We start from the raw sequence: 13,295 nt of genomic DNA, 5'->3' as shown, positions 1-13,295 counted from the left end.
TGCTAAGATGAAATCCACAGTTGTTTCAGCCACAGTCTATCAAAGATGCAGCAGGTACTTTTACCGCCAGAACTGAGAGCTGTGCTCACTGCTTTGGTCTATGCTGCCATCCAGCAGCAGGTGCCGGCTTGGAGATGTGGTCACTGCCATTGCCAGCTCTCATACACACCATTACATTGTTAGCAGATCTCTTTAAAAGCCTTTTGGGTTTTTTTTTTTTTTTTTTTTTTTTTTTTTGCCACTTATGCTGAGTCAGGAAACCTCCCTTAAAGGAGCCACACAAGTCTCTGCTCGTCTCTAGCAAAGCAGAGTACAACCGAGAAAAAATGATGTTACCAAGAAACTTTGCTTGTCTCTTTTTTTTGTTTTGTTTTGTTTCTAAAACCCTTTCTTACGCTTTTCTTAAGTTTTAAGTGGAAGTTCTTTGGTCTGCGTTGGACGCCATTAAGTTATGAGTAAGGTTTTTCCCTGCAGGCCTGGACCCACTGCCACACCAGCCCCAAATAACACAGTCTCTGTATTTTATATACTGCTGGTACTAATTTCTTATCTGCTAGCTGTCTTAAATATTAACCCATTTCTATTAATCTAAGTGCTTCCACGTGGTCATATCTTACCAGAGAGGGGGGCTGGTGTTCTTTCCCACGTCTGCCATCTTGGATCTTCCCCCTACTACTTCCTCTCTCCTCCTTGTCTCCTAGTCCCGCCTATCTTCCTTTCCTATTGGCCAACAGTGCATTATTCATTAACCAATATGAGAAACATATTTACAGAATGACATCTCCCATCTTATATCATAAAATTGACCCTAAATTTGTATCAATAAATGAAAATTCATTTCAAAACAAAGCATTTATTTCTATATCATAATCCCCTTTTTACCTTAAAAAGAGATTGGTTGTGATTATTAACTATTTATAACCAAGCCCATTTAAATGAAAACAAACATTTATAGACAATATTTGGGAATTTGGGTGTTGTTCTTTTCAAACTACTTCCTGCTGGTAGGAAGCACTGTCATGGGGATCCTAAGACGCAGAAATCCTGGATGTAGTGGTCTGCAAGGCTGCCTTGTCCCAGCTGTTTTGAATGTTGGATCACCTGGGACGCTGTTTCAGGGGGTCTGGCTTGATTAAACCATGTTAGTTTGGAAGAAATCCACAGTTTTTCATTTTTTGTGGAAATAAAAATAGAAATTCTTTCCCCCAATAACCTATCCTTAGACTTAAATTTGAAGTCAAAGCATTTTTAAAATATATAAATTGGATTAATTCCTCAGCATTGATAATCAAGTGTGTTTTAGCAGTTGCTCCTTCCTTAGCAATTGAGCAATTTAAAGACAACACAATAGCATACAGTAGCCAGACTCTCTGTGTGTTTTCCATTTTTACATGGCTTTTTTATTACTCTATTTCTTCTACATAGTGGGTGGGGGTCAGCCAAAAGGGAAACACCACATTTCTGTGGGTGCAGGTGAGGCTGCAGGATGATGGTGCTCAAGCCTGGCTTTACCAACATTTGGCACCTGTGGGTGGGGCCTGTCCCCCCCCACCCATATGATGAGGAGATGGGTGGAGTCCCCTCCCCCCTCCCTGAACGCTCAAAAACTCTGTTTGAAAAATAGGTTCTGCTTAGCAGGTCAGGCTAAGTCAGATTCTTTTTTCCAGCAAGTAGGGTCAGGCTGTTTGAGTGATGTCCCCGAGACTGCCACATGGGGGCGACAGAGGCCGGTCTCTGAAGCTCTGCCATTGCTCACAAGTAGCCAATGAACACTTAAATGTAGCTGGTGGAGCCTAGTGGAACTCCTATAGTTCCAGTATTCTGGAGGCAGAGGCAGGTAGGGATCTCTGTGAGTTGGAGGCCAGTCTGGTGTACAGAGCTACAGCCAAGGCTATTCAAAGAAACCATGTCTTAAAAAAAAAAAAAAAGGTGCCTGGTTTAGGTTGAGATGTTAGGTATGTTTCAGTGAGTTTCAAAGACCTAATATATAAACAAGGATGTAATGTATCTCGTTATATTTATATTGACTAACATAGATCATTATGTTGTTAGGTTATGAGGGTTTTTTGAGATCAGATCTTATTCTGTATCCCAGGATGTCTTGTACGTCACTATGTATTGAGGCTGGCTTCAAAACCACAGCAATCCCCCTGCCTCATCCTCCCAAGTGCAGGCATTCCATGAGCCACTGTGCCCAGTTTGTGTGTGTTACTGGGGACAGGTCAGGCAAGTGTTATACCTCTAAGCAATACTCCTAGCCCAAATTAATACATTATTAAAATTAATTTCTCATGTCTTTGTTTATCTTTTGAGATAGAGTCACTCTGTTGAGTCACTCTGTTGCCCAGGTTGGATCTGAACTTGTGATCTTGTTTCCTCACATTCCTGTCTGCTGGGATTACAGAATGTGCCACCACAACCAGATTTATTTTGTTTTTAGATGTATGTATGTATGTATGTATGTATCTATTTTGCCTGCATGTATGTCTGTGTACCACAATGCATGTCTTGCCTAGAGAGGCAAGAAGAGAGTGTTGAATTCCTTGGAACTGGAGTTGTAGGAGGTTGTGAGCCACCATATGGGAGCTGCAGATTGAACCCCATCCCCTGGAAGAGCAGCCAGTGCTCCTAACTACTAAGACGTCTCTCAAGACCCATCCTCCTCCTTTTATTGACACAGAGTTTCACTATGTAGCTCTTGGCTGGCTTGAAACTGCTCTGTAGACCAGGCTGGCCTGGAACTCACAGAATCGCCTGCCTCTGCCTCTCAAGTGCTGGGATTAAAGGCATGCGCCACCAGCCTCGGCTCTCCTTTTCACCGTTTTAAATGATGTCTCTAGAAGACGAAGGCTGACGTAGTGACCCACAGCACATTCTGTCAGGGGCTCTGCCATGGCCGCCTGACCCTCTTCAGTTCTGGAGGCCCCGTGAACTTTCCCGGAAGGCAGTTGTGATGGATGGGGGCTTTCCAGTTGTAAAAGGAGAAAGTGACTTCTGTTGCAGTGAAGTGCAGAGCTAACCATCTCTTCACGGCTATTCTCCACAAGTATCAGTGTTTGCAAGGCAGACTCCACCAGCCGTATTCTGGAACTGGGGAGCTGACCCCCAGAGATGGCGGTTGAGTAACAACCCAAGACAGAGAGCATCCCCTTCCAGCCATGACTGGGCACTCCACCGAGCTTTGTCAACTTCATCGCACTGCTGACCTTGCTGTGGTCACCTCCATGTAGCGGTTGGGGCATCTTCTAACCCGTGTGGGCCCCTTTCTGGGTGATGAGATTAGAGTTGTGGTGCAGTGCTTGCTGTTTATTACATAGTGTGATGGACTCATTTGGACAGACTCATTTGCATGTTGTTGTTTATGTAAATGTCCCTCCGTGTCTGCTCTGAAGCCATTGCTGTCCCCATTGCAGGCACAGCAGAGAAGGACACCGTCTGTGAACTGCCTTCCCCGGGATCTGGCCCTGATTGCTCCAATCCAGATGACTGCAAGACACTTACTAGGTGACTCCTGGCCTCCTTTCTCTCCCCTTCCAGGTCACCTTTGGATAGGTTCCTCTGCCTCAGGGACACATGGTTCATGGGTGAGGTCAACCCCTGCTGGCAGGACCCTGAGGGTGGTCCACTGCCAAGCTCTCCGGTCATTGGAGAGACTGCTGTGTGTGTCCAGCCCTGCCTGGTGTACACAAGAGACCCAGAAGGCCTAGGTAACACAGTTTTTGCCCTCAGGAGCTCATAGCAGGGCCCGTGGGTGCTGAGGCAGGAGCCTTTCTCTGTAGACATTAACTCCCAAGCCCAGACCTTGTGGGAGTGGCTTGTGGAGTCACCAGACCTCTGTTTGGCTTCATCCCCAGCTATGCTCAAGCCACACCTACTCTAAAGTTCTCAGCCACTGAAAGTAAGCGGAGCTTGATGACAAGAGGGGGCACCGACCTTGTCCAGGAAGATGCTGCTGGGCTGTCGAAGGTTCCAGAGGCTCCCTCTTTCCATGCAGCGGAGCCGGATCCAGACCCAGGTACTGTTCACTTGAAGCTGTGGCAGTCTCCCAGGGTGCTGCTGTCTGACGAGGGGACCTAGATGCCCAGTGGGGACAGAGGAACATCTCTAGGGCACAGCTCCTGAGGCTGAGGCGTAAGGGCCAGAGGTTGGGCGAGGCCTACTTCCTTCCCAAAAGGTCTGAGCGTCCTGCATGCCCGGGTCTGGGACAGGTGCCGGGTGTGCCTGTACTCAGGGTGCTTGTGACGGAACAGGTGGTTTCGGTAGAGTTCCCTGTTGCTGTTTCATCCCTCTGTGAAAATGAACAGCCTGTTCTACACCATGCTTGGTTCATTCAAGCGGCCTCTAGAGGGTGGGGATGTTTCCACCTTGGGACTCGGGGTGAGGAATAAATCTTTGTGTGTGTGTACAGGTGCTCATGCCTGCCCACATGGAGGTCAGAGGTCAACCTTGGGAGTCATCCACCCCCATCCACCTTTTTTTTTTTTTTTGAGTCAGGGCCTCTCCTTGGCCTGGGACTCAGCAAATGAGCTAGGCTGACTGGCCAGTGAGTCCCCAGAACCCACCTGCCTTCTCCTCCCCAGCACTGAGGCCACAGTGTGCTCCGCCACTGTGTTTGGCTGCTGGCATTGAACGTGGGTCCCCAGACTAGTGCGGTGAGCACTGTCCGGAGGGAACCATGTCCCCAGTGTGAGCGTGAACTTCATGTGAATGTAACCCTGGTATACCCCTTGCCTTGTTTTTGTTGTTTAAGTGTAGGCTGCCTGCCTCATGACTCAGGCTCCAAGCTGTGCTCACAGTGCCCTCTTGGCCTCTGAGGGGATTGTTATTTCTTAGGCACGGTGCCTTTGTTGCCATTGGTTTTATTCTTGTTTTGTCTTCGTTTTTTGTTGTTGTTTTGTTTTGTTTTGAGAGAGGGTCTTGCTGTATATCGCTAGCTGGCTCAGAATTCATTATGTAGCCTAGGTGTCCTGGTTAGTTTTTTTGTTTTTGTTTTTGTTTTGTTTTGTCACATTGATACAAGGTAGAGGCCCTTGAAAAGAGGGCCCCTCAACTGAGGAGATGCCCCCATCCAATTAGCATTGTGGGCAAGTGAGCCTGTTGGCCATCTTCTTGACTGAAGGTGCACCCTGCCCACCATGCCTGGCTGAATTTTTTTAAGGTTAACATCTTTAAAAACCAAACCAAACTTGTAACTTTACCATGTGTGATGGTGCACGCCTTTATTCCCAGCACTCGGGAAGCAGAGGCAGGTGGATCTAAGTGAGTTCGAGACCAGCCAGGGCTACATAGTGAGACCCTATTTCACCCACCCACTCACCCACCAGCCAACCAAACGCACGCAAACAAAACAACAACCTGTAATTTCATGTGGTCAATGCAAAGTCAGTTGACTTGTCTAGGTAGTGACTCGTAGTGGGCTCTCCATCCCTGTGACCAGCATATCTGACCAGCTTTCTGAGGGAAAGGGGTTCTTTTTAGCTCCCAGTTGGGGAGATTTTTGTCTACAGCTAGAGGCCTGAGGCATCTGCTCACTTCATGGCAGTCAGGAAGCACAGAGAGGGGAGAGAGAGAGGCAGAGTCTCTTTCACAGGAGTGCCCCTAAGGACCTTTCTCCCTTCCAGTGGACTCTGAACCTCCACTGCCTCCCAGTGGCAGAGTGGGTAACTGCAATATTCATCAGAGTTTCTTCCCTTCCCGTGTTTGTGTGTTTGTGTGTGTGTGTGTGTGTGTGTGTGTGCGTGTGCGTGCGCGCACAATGGTGTGCATCTGAAGGGGTCAGGATGACTTAGGGGAGTTGGTTCCCTCCTTCCACCATGTGGGGCCTGGGGATCCAGTTTACATCCTCATGCTTGCCAGGAAGCATCATCTTGCTGGCCCTTGGGAAGCTGCTGAGTACCGTTCCCATGCAACCACAGCCTCTCTAATTAGATCTTTTAGATGGTCTTTGCCATCTATAGCCAAGAATGTTGTGTTATGGAGGACTACCCCCCACTGCCCCCCACTACCCCCCACTGCCCCCCACTACCCCCCACCGCCCTCACTACCCCCCACTACCCCCCACTGCCCTCACTACCCCCCCACTGCCCCCCACGGCTTCCTACTACCTCCCACTGCATGCTGATCAAGTCTTTCCTGGGGATTCAAAGTCTCTGCACTGATTCTAATATGTCATCCTCCCTATAGATAAGGCAGAGATGAATATGACCTTGAAGCTGCCGTCTCCAGAGACCCTCCCTGACTTCAGCACCTCAGAAAACATGGAGGAGCCTGCCAGGTGACTCCTAACCCCTCTTGTAGGCAGGATGGAATGGCCCCTTGTGATGCCTGGGGTAGTCTGGGCTGGAGGTGCAGGGGCATCAGGCCCGTAGGTCTTTGGTGGGGTTGGGGGTGGGGTGGGACATGACTGTGTCTGTCTCTATGATGACAGGATTGTAAAGCTGGGAGGTCCAGAAACTTAATCCCTGCACCCACAATGCCTAACAAGACTGTAGATGTTCTGGGCTCCTGGGCTTTCTTTATCTCTAGAGAAAGAGTCATCCTCCATTAGACCCCCTCCCCCCTTGCATGGTAATTGTGATCCTCACTCCTGTCCTGGGTTTCCTTTGGAACAGTACTGCCTCCACCCTGAGCCTCCTGGTGGATGCCCAGACCAGCAGCAGGGTGCTGCAGCCCAGCTCTCCCTTGTCCACAGGAACACCATTTCTGGATCCAGGTATGGACTGCTCATTGTCCAAAGCAAGGGATGGAGGCTTTCTTCCCAGGGCTGTGGCCTCAGGTGCGATGTGGAAAGAGATTAATCCCAGTTTTGGCTTCTAGAATTGAGGCTGGGGCTTGTCCCTTCCTAATGCTATTTCATTCTTGGGACAGGACTTTTTTCATGACTGCATCCTGATGACCTGTCATTACTACCCAAAATATAGTCGTTAGGCTGGGGGTGTGGCTCAGTTGCTGAATGTTTATCTCAAATCACAAGACCCTGGGTTTGACCCCTACCTGGGTATACATGAGGTTTAGTACTGTGTGTCTGTAATCCCAGTACTGACTGAGTATGGCAGTGTGAGTCTGTAATCCCAGTGCTGACTGAGTATGGCAGTGTGAGTCTGTAATCCCAGTGCTGACTGAGTATGGCAGTGTGAGTCTGTAATCCCAGTGCTGACTGAGTATGGCAGTGTGAATCTGTAATCCCAGTGCTGACTGAGTATGGCAGTGTGAGTCTGTAATCCCAGTGCTGGGAGGTGGAGGTAGGAGAAGTCGAAGGTTGGCCAGTGAGATGACTCACTTGCCATCTGCCCTGCCCAAGGATACAAGCTCAAAGACCTGAGTTTGATCCCCAGCAATTATATAGAGGGGGAGAAGAGAACTAATTCCACACTCCTAACACACACACACCACACACACACACACCACACACACCACACACACACACACACCACACACACACACACACACACACACACACACCACACACACACACACCACACACACACACCACACACACACACCACACACACACACCACACACTCACACACACACCACACACACACACCACACACCACACACACACCACACACACACACCACACACTCACACACACATACACCACACACACACACACACACCACACACACACACACACACCACACACACACACACCACACACACACACCACACACACCACACTCACACACACACACACTCACACCACACACACACACACCACACACTCACACACACACCACACACACACACCACACACCACACACACACACACACCACACACACACACACACACACACACCACACACACACCACACACACACCACACACACCACACACACACACACACACACACACACCACACCACACACACACCACACCACACACACACACCACACACACACACCACACACACACACACACACACCACACACACACACACACACACCACACCACACACACCACACACACACACACACACACACACACACCACACACACACCACACACACATACACCACACACACACACACACCACACACACACCACACACACACCACACACACACACACACCACACACACACACTCACACACACACACACTCACACCACACACTCACACCACACACACACTCACACCACACACACACACAACTCACCCCCACACACACAAATAAGGAAAATTCTTTAAAACAAAACAAAAAACTCTAGGTATGGTGGCACATACTTTTAATCCCAGCACTCAGGTGGCAGAGGCAGGCCGATCTCTGTAAGTTCAGAGCCAGCCTGGTCTACCTGTTCAGTTCCAGGTCAGTCAGGGTTACCTAATGTGACCCAGTCTCAAGAAAAAAAATAATTAAAGGTCACCTTGTGGTATGTAGCAAGCCAACATGGACCACATGATACCCTTTTTAAAAAAGAATGAGTTACTGAATAACTAGGAGCTTAATTCCTTTCTTCCTCAGTTTCCTCAGATGTAAAATGAAAATCGGGTAGGCACCCAGGGTTATCAGCATATAGCACATGTATGGTCTGTGTATTACTGGAGCTGGATAGAGGCAGTTTCTGTTCATGGTAATGAGGTTAACACAGGCAATTGGTTTTAGGACTAGCAGTACTAGTTATGGACACAAGGTGACAATAGTTCTCAAGTTAACACTAGTTCTCAAGTTGACCAGTTCTCAGCGTGCCATAGAAAAGTCTTTTGAGGGTTGGGGTTGAGGCTCAGTTAGCAGATGCTTGCCTAACATGCCAGAGGGTCTGGGCTCCATTCCCAGAGCCACATAAGATCCTATAACCCAACTCTGAGGAGGTGGGGGTAGGAAATCCTCAGATCTTGACCAACCTTGGCTACATACACAGCAAGTTTGAGGTTACCCTGGATGTTGACTCATATCAAAGGATACTTGAACACTAACACCTGAGACCTGTATCTAACTAGCAATTAAATAATTAAGATCACCAGACTAGGCTGTGTAAGGGCACAGGTGGGGGCTAGGTTCAGTGGTAGAGTAGGTCTTGCCTTGTATGCATTAAGTCCTGTGTTTTATCCGTGTGTGTGTGTGTGTGTGTGTGTGTGTGTGTAAGAGAGAGAGTGTGTGTATGTGGTGTGAGTCTCTGTATGTATGAGGGGTGAGTGTGTGTGCGCGCGCGTGCGTGCGCACGCGAGTCTGTGTGTGTGTGTGTGTGTGTGTGTGTGTGTAAAAGGACATGGGACATGGGATACTGAAGCCACCTGGCCTGGGTGGTGGGTGGTGACTCTCAAGGTGACTTTAGACAAGCTTTGAAAAGAGAAATCGTTCCTGTGTGTGATGTCTGAGTATGCATGTCCATGCCATGGCGAGTGTGGAAGTTACAGGGCAACGTTTGCGGGGTTCCCTCCTTCCTCCTTTCTGTGGGTTCTGGGTCCTGAACTCAGGTCATCAGGCTTGCAGGAGTGCTCTACCCTCTGAGCCATCCCACCAGCCCTCTCCTTTGTTTTAACGGAGAGGACACGTGCTGAGCATGCTCTGTGCAGAGCTGACCCTGAGCCTGCCCTCAGGAGCTGATGTCTCAGTTTTCCTAACCAGCCTTCGCCCTCCCTATCCCAACTAGCCACGGCTCTCAGCCTTCTGGAGTTCTGGAGTTCAACTCCTTTATTCTGGCTCTTTTGTTTGTTTGTTTACTTCTCTCTCTCTCTCTCTTTCTCTATTTTGGAGGGGGTGTTCTCTGTGTAACAGTGCTGGCTGTCCTAGAACTTGTTCTGTAGACCAGGCTGGCCTTGAACTCACTGAGATCCTCCCTAGCCTCTGCCTCCCAAGTGTTGGGATTAAAGGCATGCACCACCACCCCAGCTTTATTTTATTATTTTATTTTCATATGGGGTCTCACTATATAGCCTTGGCTGGCCTGGGACTAGCTCTGTAGACCAGGCTAACCTCAGACTTCCACATACCTCTGCCTCCCTACTGCTGGGATTACAGGCGAGCACCACCTTGCCTGGCTCGATCTGATTCTTTGATACCTTAATGTCTCACCCTCGAAATGGCTTGTTTTTCTCACTTTCTGAGTTAGCTGACTAGCTTCCTGGAGCCAGGTGAGGGGGGCGGGGGTGGGGACTCAGTCAGATGGTCCAGCCTGGGCAAGGTGGGACCCATGTCCCTGGAGAAGGAGGAAGTGGGCTGTGCCTGGGGCCGCCCTGAATGGATGCAGGGAAGGGCCCTGGCTCCTGGCTGTCCACAGAGCATAGGGCAGCACTGTGTTTCAGGGCCTCTGCTCTTCTGGGTAGCCATGGTGATGCTGCTGCTTGGCTCCAGTTCCTTCTTCCTGTGTTACTGGAAGACCTGCAGGAGGCGGATCCATCAGAGTAAGTGAGCATGTGTCTTGGGGGTCCAGGGGAGGGTGGCTGCTTTATGTGGGCCTGGCCTGGGTGCCTGCCCTGCCTGTCCCTACCCTGCTGCCCCACCCCCAAAGCCCAACTCCTGGTATCTTTGCAGAGTTCCACCTGGACTCCCTAGCCCAGACCTTCCAGCCGAAGACGGAGCAGGTGGGTGAGTATCCGGTAGTGCAGAGGGCAGTCTGGGCCAGGACGGACAGCTGCGTGACCATCGTAGGCTGGGCCGACTCACACCAAAACACTGTCCACCAAGGGGGTTTTGAGTTGGAGAAGTTTCATGAGTACATGCTCATATCTCCGAAGCCTCCGAAGCCTCCAAAGCACTCCCCAGTCGAGGGGGTTTTTGTATTTTGATGGTTTCAAGCTTGTTTCCATGAGCTGCCAGCCAGGGCTTTTTGAAACCAGTGTTTGCTTTCTTGACATTTTTCTAGTATTAGAGTTTCCATTGCCGTCAGTTAATTTTTTTTCTCTCCAAACATTTGTGAGAACAGTTTTGTTATAACAAGAAAGACAGAAAAAGAAGAAAAAAAAAAAAAAGATTAAGAAAAAATATACCAAAAGAAGCGCTAAGCTTACAGGGAACTGAGTGAATCTTGGGCCAATGGTTGTGTCTGAGCCTGGTTCTGGACCTCTGGCTTCCAGTGAGTCCCTTGGTGTCTGGGTTTCAAGGGCTGAAATGACAGAAGGTTTAAATCATGGTGAGCATACAGGAACTGGGTGACTGTATCCTAGACAAGGGTGTGCATGGCCTGGGCAGGGTGTGCATGGCCTGGGTAGGGTGGTCATGGCCTGGGTAGGGTGGGCATGGTCAGGGCAGGGTGTGTATGGCCTGGGCAGGGTGGGCATGGCCTGGGCAGGGTGGGCATGGACTGGGTAGGGTGGGCCTGGTCAGGGCAGGGTGTGCATGGCCTGGATAGGGTGGGCATGGTCAGGGCAGGGTGTGCATGGCCTGGGCAGGGTGTGCATGGCCTGGGTAGGGTGTGCATGGCCTGGGTAGGGTGGGCATGGTCAGGGCAGGGTGGGCATGCCCTGGGTAGGGTGGGCATGGTCAGGGCCTGGAGCAGTGGGTTGTAAAGGAGCATTAATTCATTTCATTGCTATTGCCATGAGCATGTCTTCAGTACAGGCTTTGTCTGGGGACAGGCTGTCCTAGATCTTCCAACCTTGCAGACAAGTGTGATAGCTGCTAAGAGCAAACAGCCAGTGGGGCAGGCATTGGTGTTCCGGCCCAGTCACTCCTCCTCCGCAGGGGGACTGTCATTTCCCCTAGTGGAGGAATAAGAGCAGACACCTATGGTCTGAAAAGGTGCAACCAGGTGCCTGTCGCCCACCGCCTCCACATCGCAGCATATGTCCTCATTGCCTTCGCAGAGGACAGACCGTCACATTTTACTCCTGGGGTGGCCTTTTCAGCACCTGCCGCCACTGTCCTCATTGCCCAGGGGAACTGCATGGGGCACAGGAAGATGAGGTCATTGGGCAAGGCCACCTGAGAGCTGACAGGACAGACATTTGCTGTTGTCACTGGAGTTTCCATGGACAGGGTGTCTCATTCTTGGCTCCGTTGACATTTGCCAGTGGACGGATAGTTGTTTGCTGTAGAGAGCTTGGGCTGGGCGGTGTAAGATGTTTAGCAACCAGCCAGGTGGTAGTGGCGCAGGCCTTTAGTCCCAGCCCTCACTGGGGAGGGAGGGAAGCAGGCGGATCTCTGTGAGTTGCAGGCCAGCCTGGTTTTCAAAGAGAGTTCCAGGACAGCCTCCAAACCTACAGAGAAACCCTGTCTCGAAAACAAAAAAAAAGCAAAGATGTTTAGTAACCTGTCAGGTGCTGGGGTACCCCTCCTCAGCTGTGAGACCCCCGAGTGTACCAGGGCAGCCAGCCTATCTTTTTATTCTATTTTTAATTAATTAATTTTGAGACAGTGTCTCTTGTAGCTCAGGCTGACTTGCTATGCAGCTGAGGATAACCTTGAACTTCTAACCCTCTTGCCTTTGAAGTGCTGAGATTACAGCGGTTGTGCTGACATGCCCAGGTTATGCATAGCTGGAGATCGAACCTATGGCCTCATACATGCTAGGCAAGCGCTTTTCAATGGAGCCAAATCCCCAGCCTTCAGTCCTTCCCCTCAGTCCTCACTTTAATATACACCCGAATACCTTGACCATCTTTTAAAGTTATTCTTAATGATGTGTCCATGGGGGCAGGGGTATGTGTGTGCACAGTTGCCTGTAGGGAGTTACCGGTGGTTGTGAGCCGTAACTCTTAAAGAACAGTGAGTATGTGCTCTTTTGTTGGTGGTGGTGGTGGTTTTTTTTTTTTTTTTTTTTTTTGAGAAAGTTTCTCTATGTAGCCCTAGCTGACCTGGAAGTCACTTTGTAGACCAGGGTGTCCTTGAACTCACAGAAATCCATCTGCCTCTGCCTCCTGAGCTAGGACCACAGGCATGATCCATGATGCCCGGCTAAGCAGTAGCGCTGTTAACCATAGAGCCATTTCTCCAGTCCTAACCTTGCTGTTATCACAGGAAGGGTGGAGGCTTAAGAAAAATTATTTTGCTCTGATAGAATTTCAGATTTTCAGAAAGTTGTAAACACAGTATGGAACTTACCTTTTCCAAAACAATTTTGGGAGTATCTTACCAAGCTCCATTTTTTTATCGCCCTTGAATACCTCCCTATGTGTTTCATAATAACCAGGGCGCTGCAGTAAAACCATTGGAATCAGAGAAATTAGCCTGTTCCATCACCACCAATCAGTGCTCAGGACAGACTGTGTGTGTGTTTGCTTATTTGTCTTTGTTGTCTTCTTCCTCTTCTCCTCGTCCTCCTCCTCCTTCCTCCCCTCCCCCACCCCTGCTCCTTGTTTTTAGACAGGGTTTCTCTGTGTAGCCCTGGCTTTCCTAGAACTCACTCTCTAGGCCAGG

General features: G+C 49.6%; 1 protein-coding gene across 1 annotated transcript in view; it reads left to right on the top strand.

The window, feature by feature from the left end:
* Tnfrsf8 (TNF receptor superfamily member 8) overlaps positions 1–13,295 on the top strand; it is a 47,908-nt gene that overhangs the window by 22,210 nt on the left and 12,403 nt on the right. Inside the window, exons 6-11 of the mRNA XM_051173548.1 lie at positions 3,414–3,504; positions 3,855–4,020; positions 6,189–6,274; positions 6,612–6,712; positions 10,244–10,342; positions 10,473–10,526. Coding sequence (XP_051029505.1) covers positions 3,414–3,504; positions 3,855–4,020; positions 6,189–6,274; positions 6,612–6,712; positions 10,244–10,342; positions 10,473–10,526 — 597 coding nt within the window. The remainder of the gene's footprint in view (positions 1–3,413; positions 3,505–3,854; positions 4,021–6,188; positions 6,275–6,611; positions 6,713–10,243; positions 10,343–10,472; positions 10,527–13,295) is intronic.

This window comes from Phodopus roborovskii, unplaced genomic scaffold (genome assembly GCF_943737965.1).
Source record: "Phodopus roborovskii unplaced genomic scaffold, PHOROB, whole genome shotgun sequence".
Lineage (NCBI taxonomy): Eukaryota > Metazoa > Chordata > Mammalia > Rodentia > Cricetidae > Phodopus > Phodopus roborovskii.
Note: the sequence above shows the minus strand (reverse complement) of the source record. Positions and strands in the feature narration are given on the sequence as shown.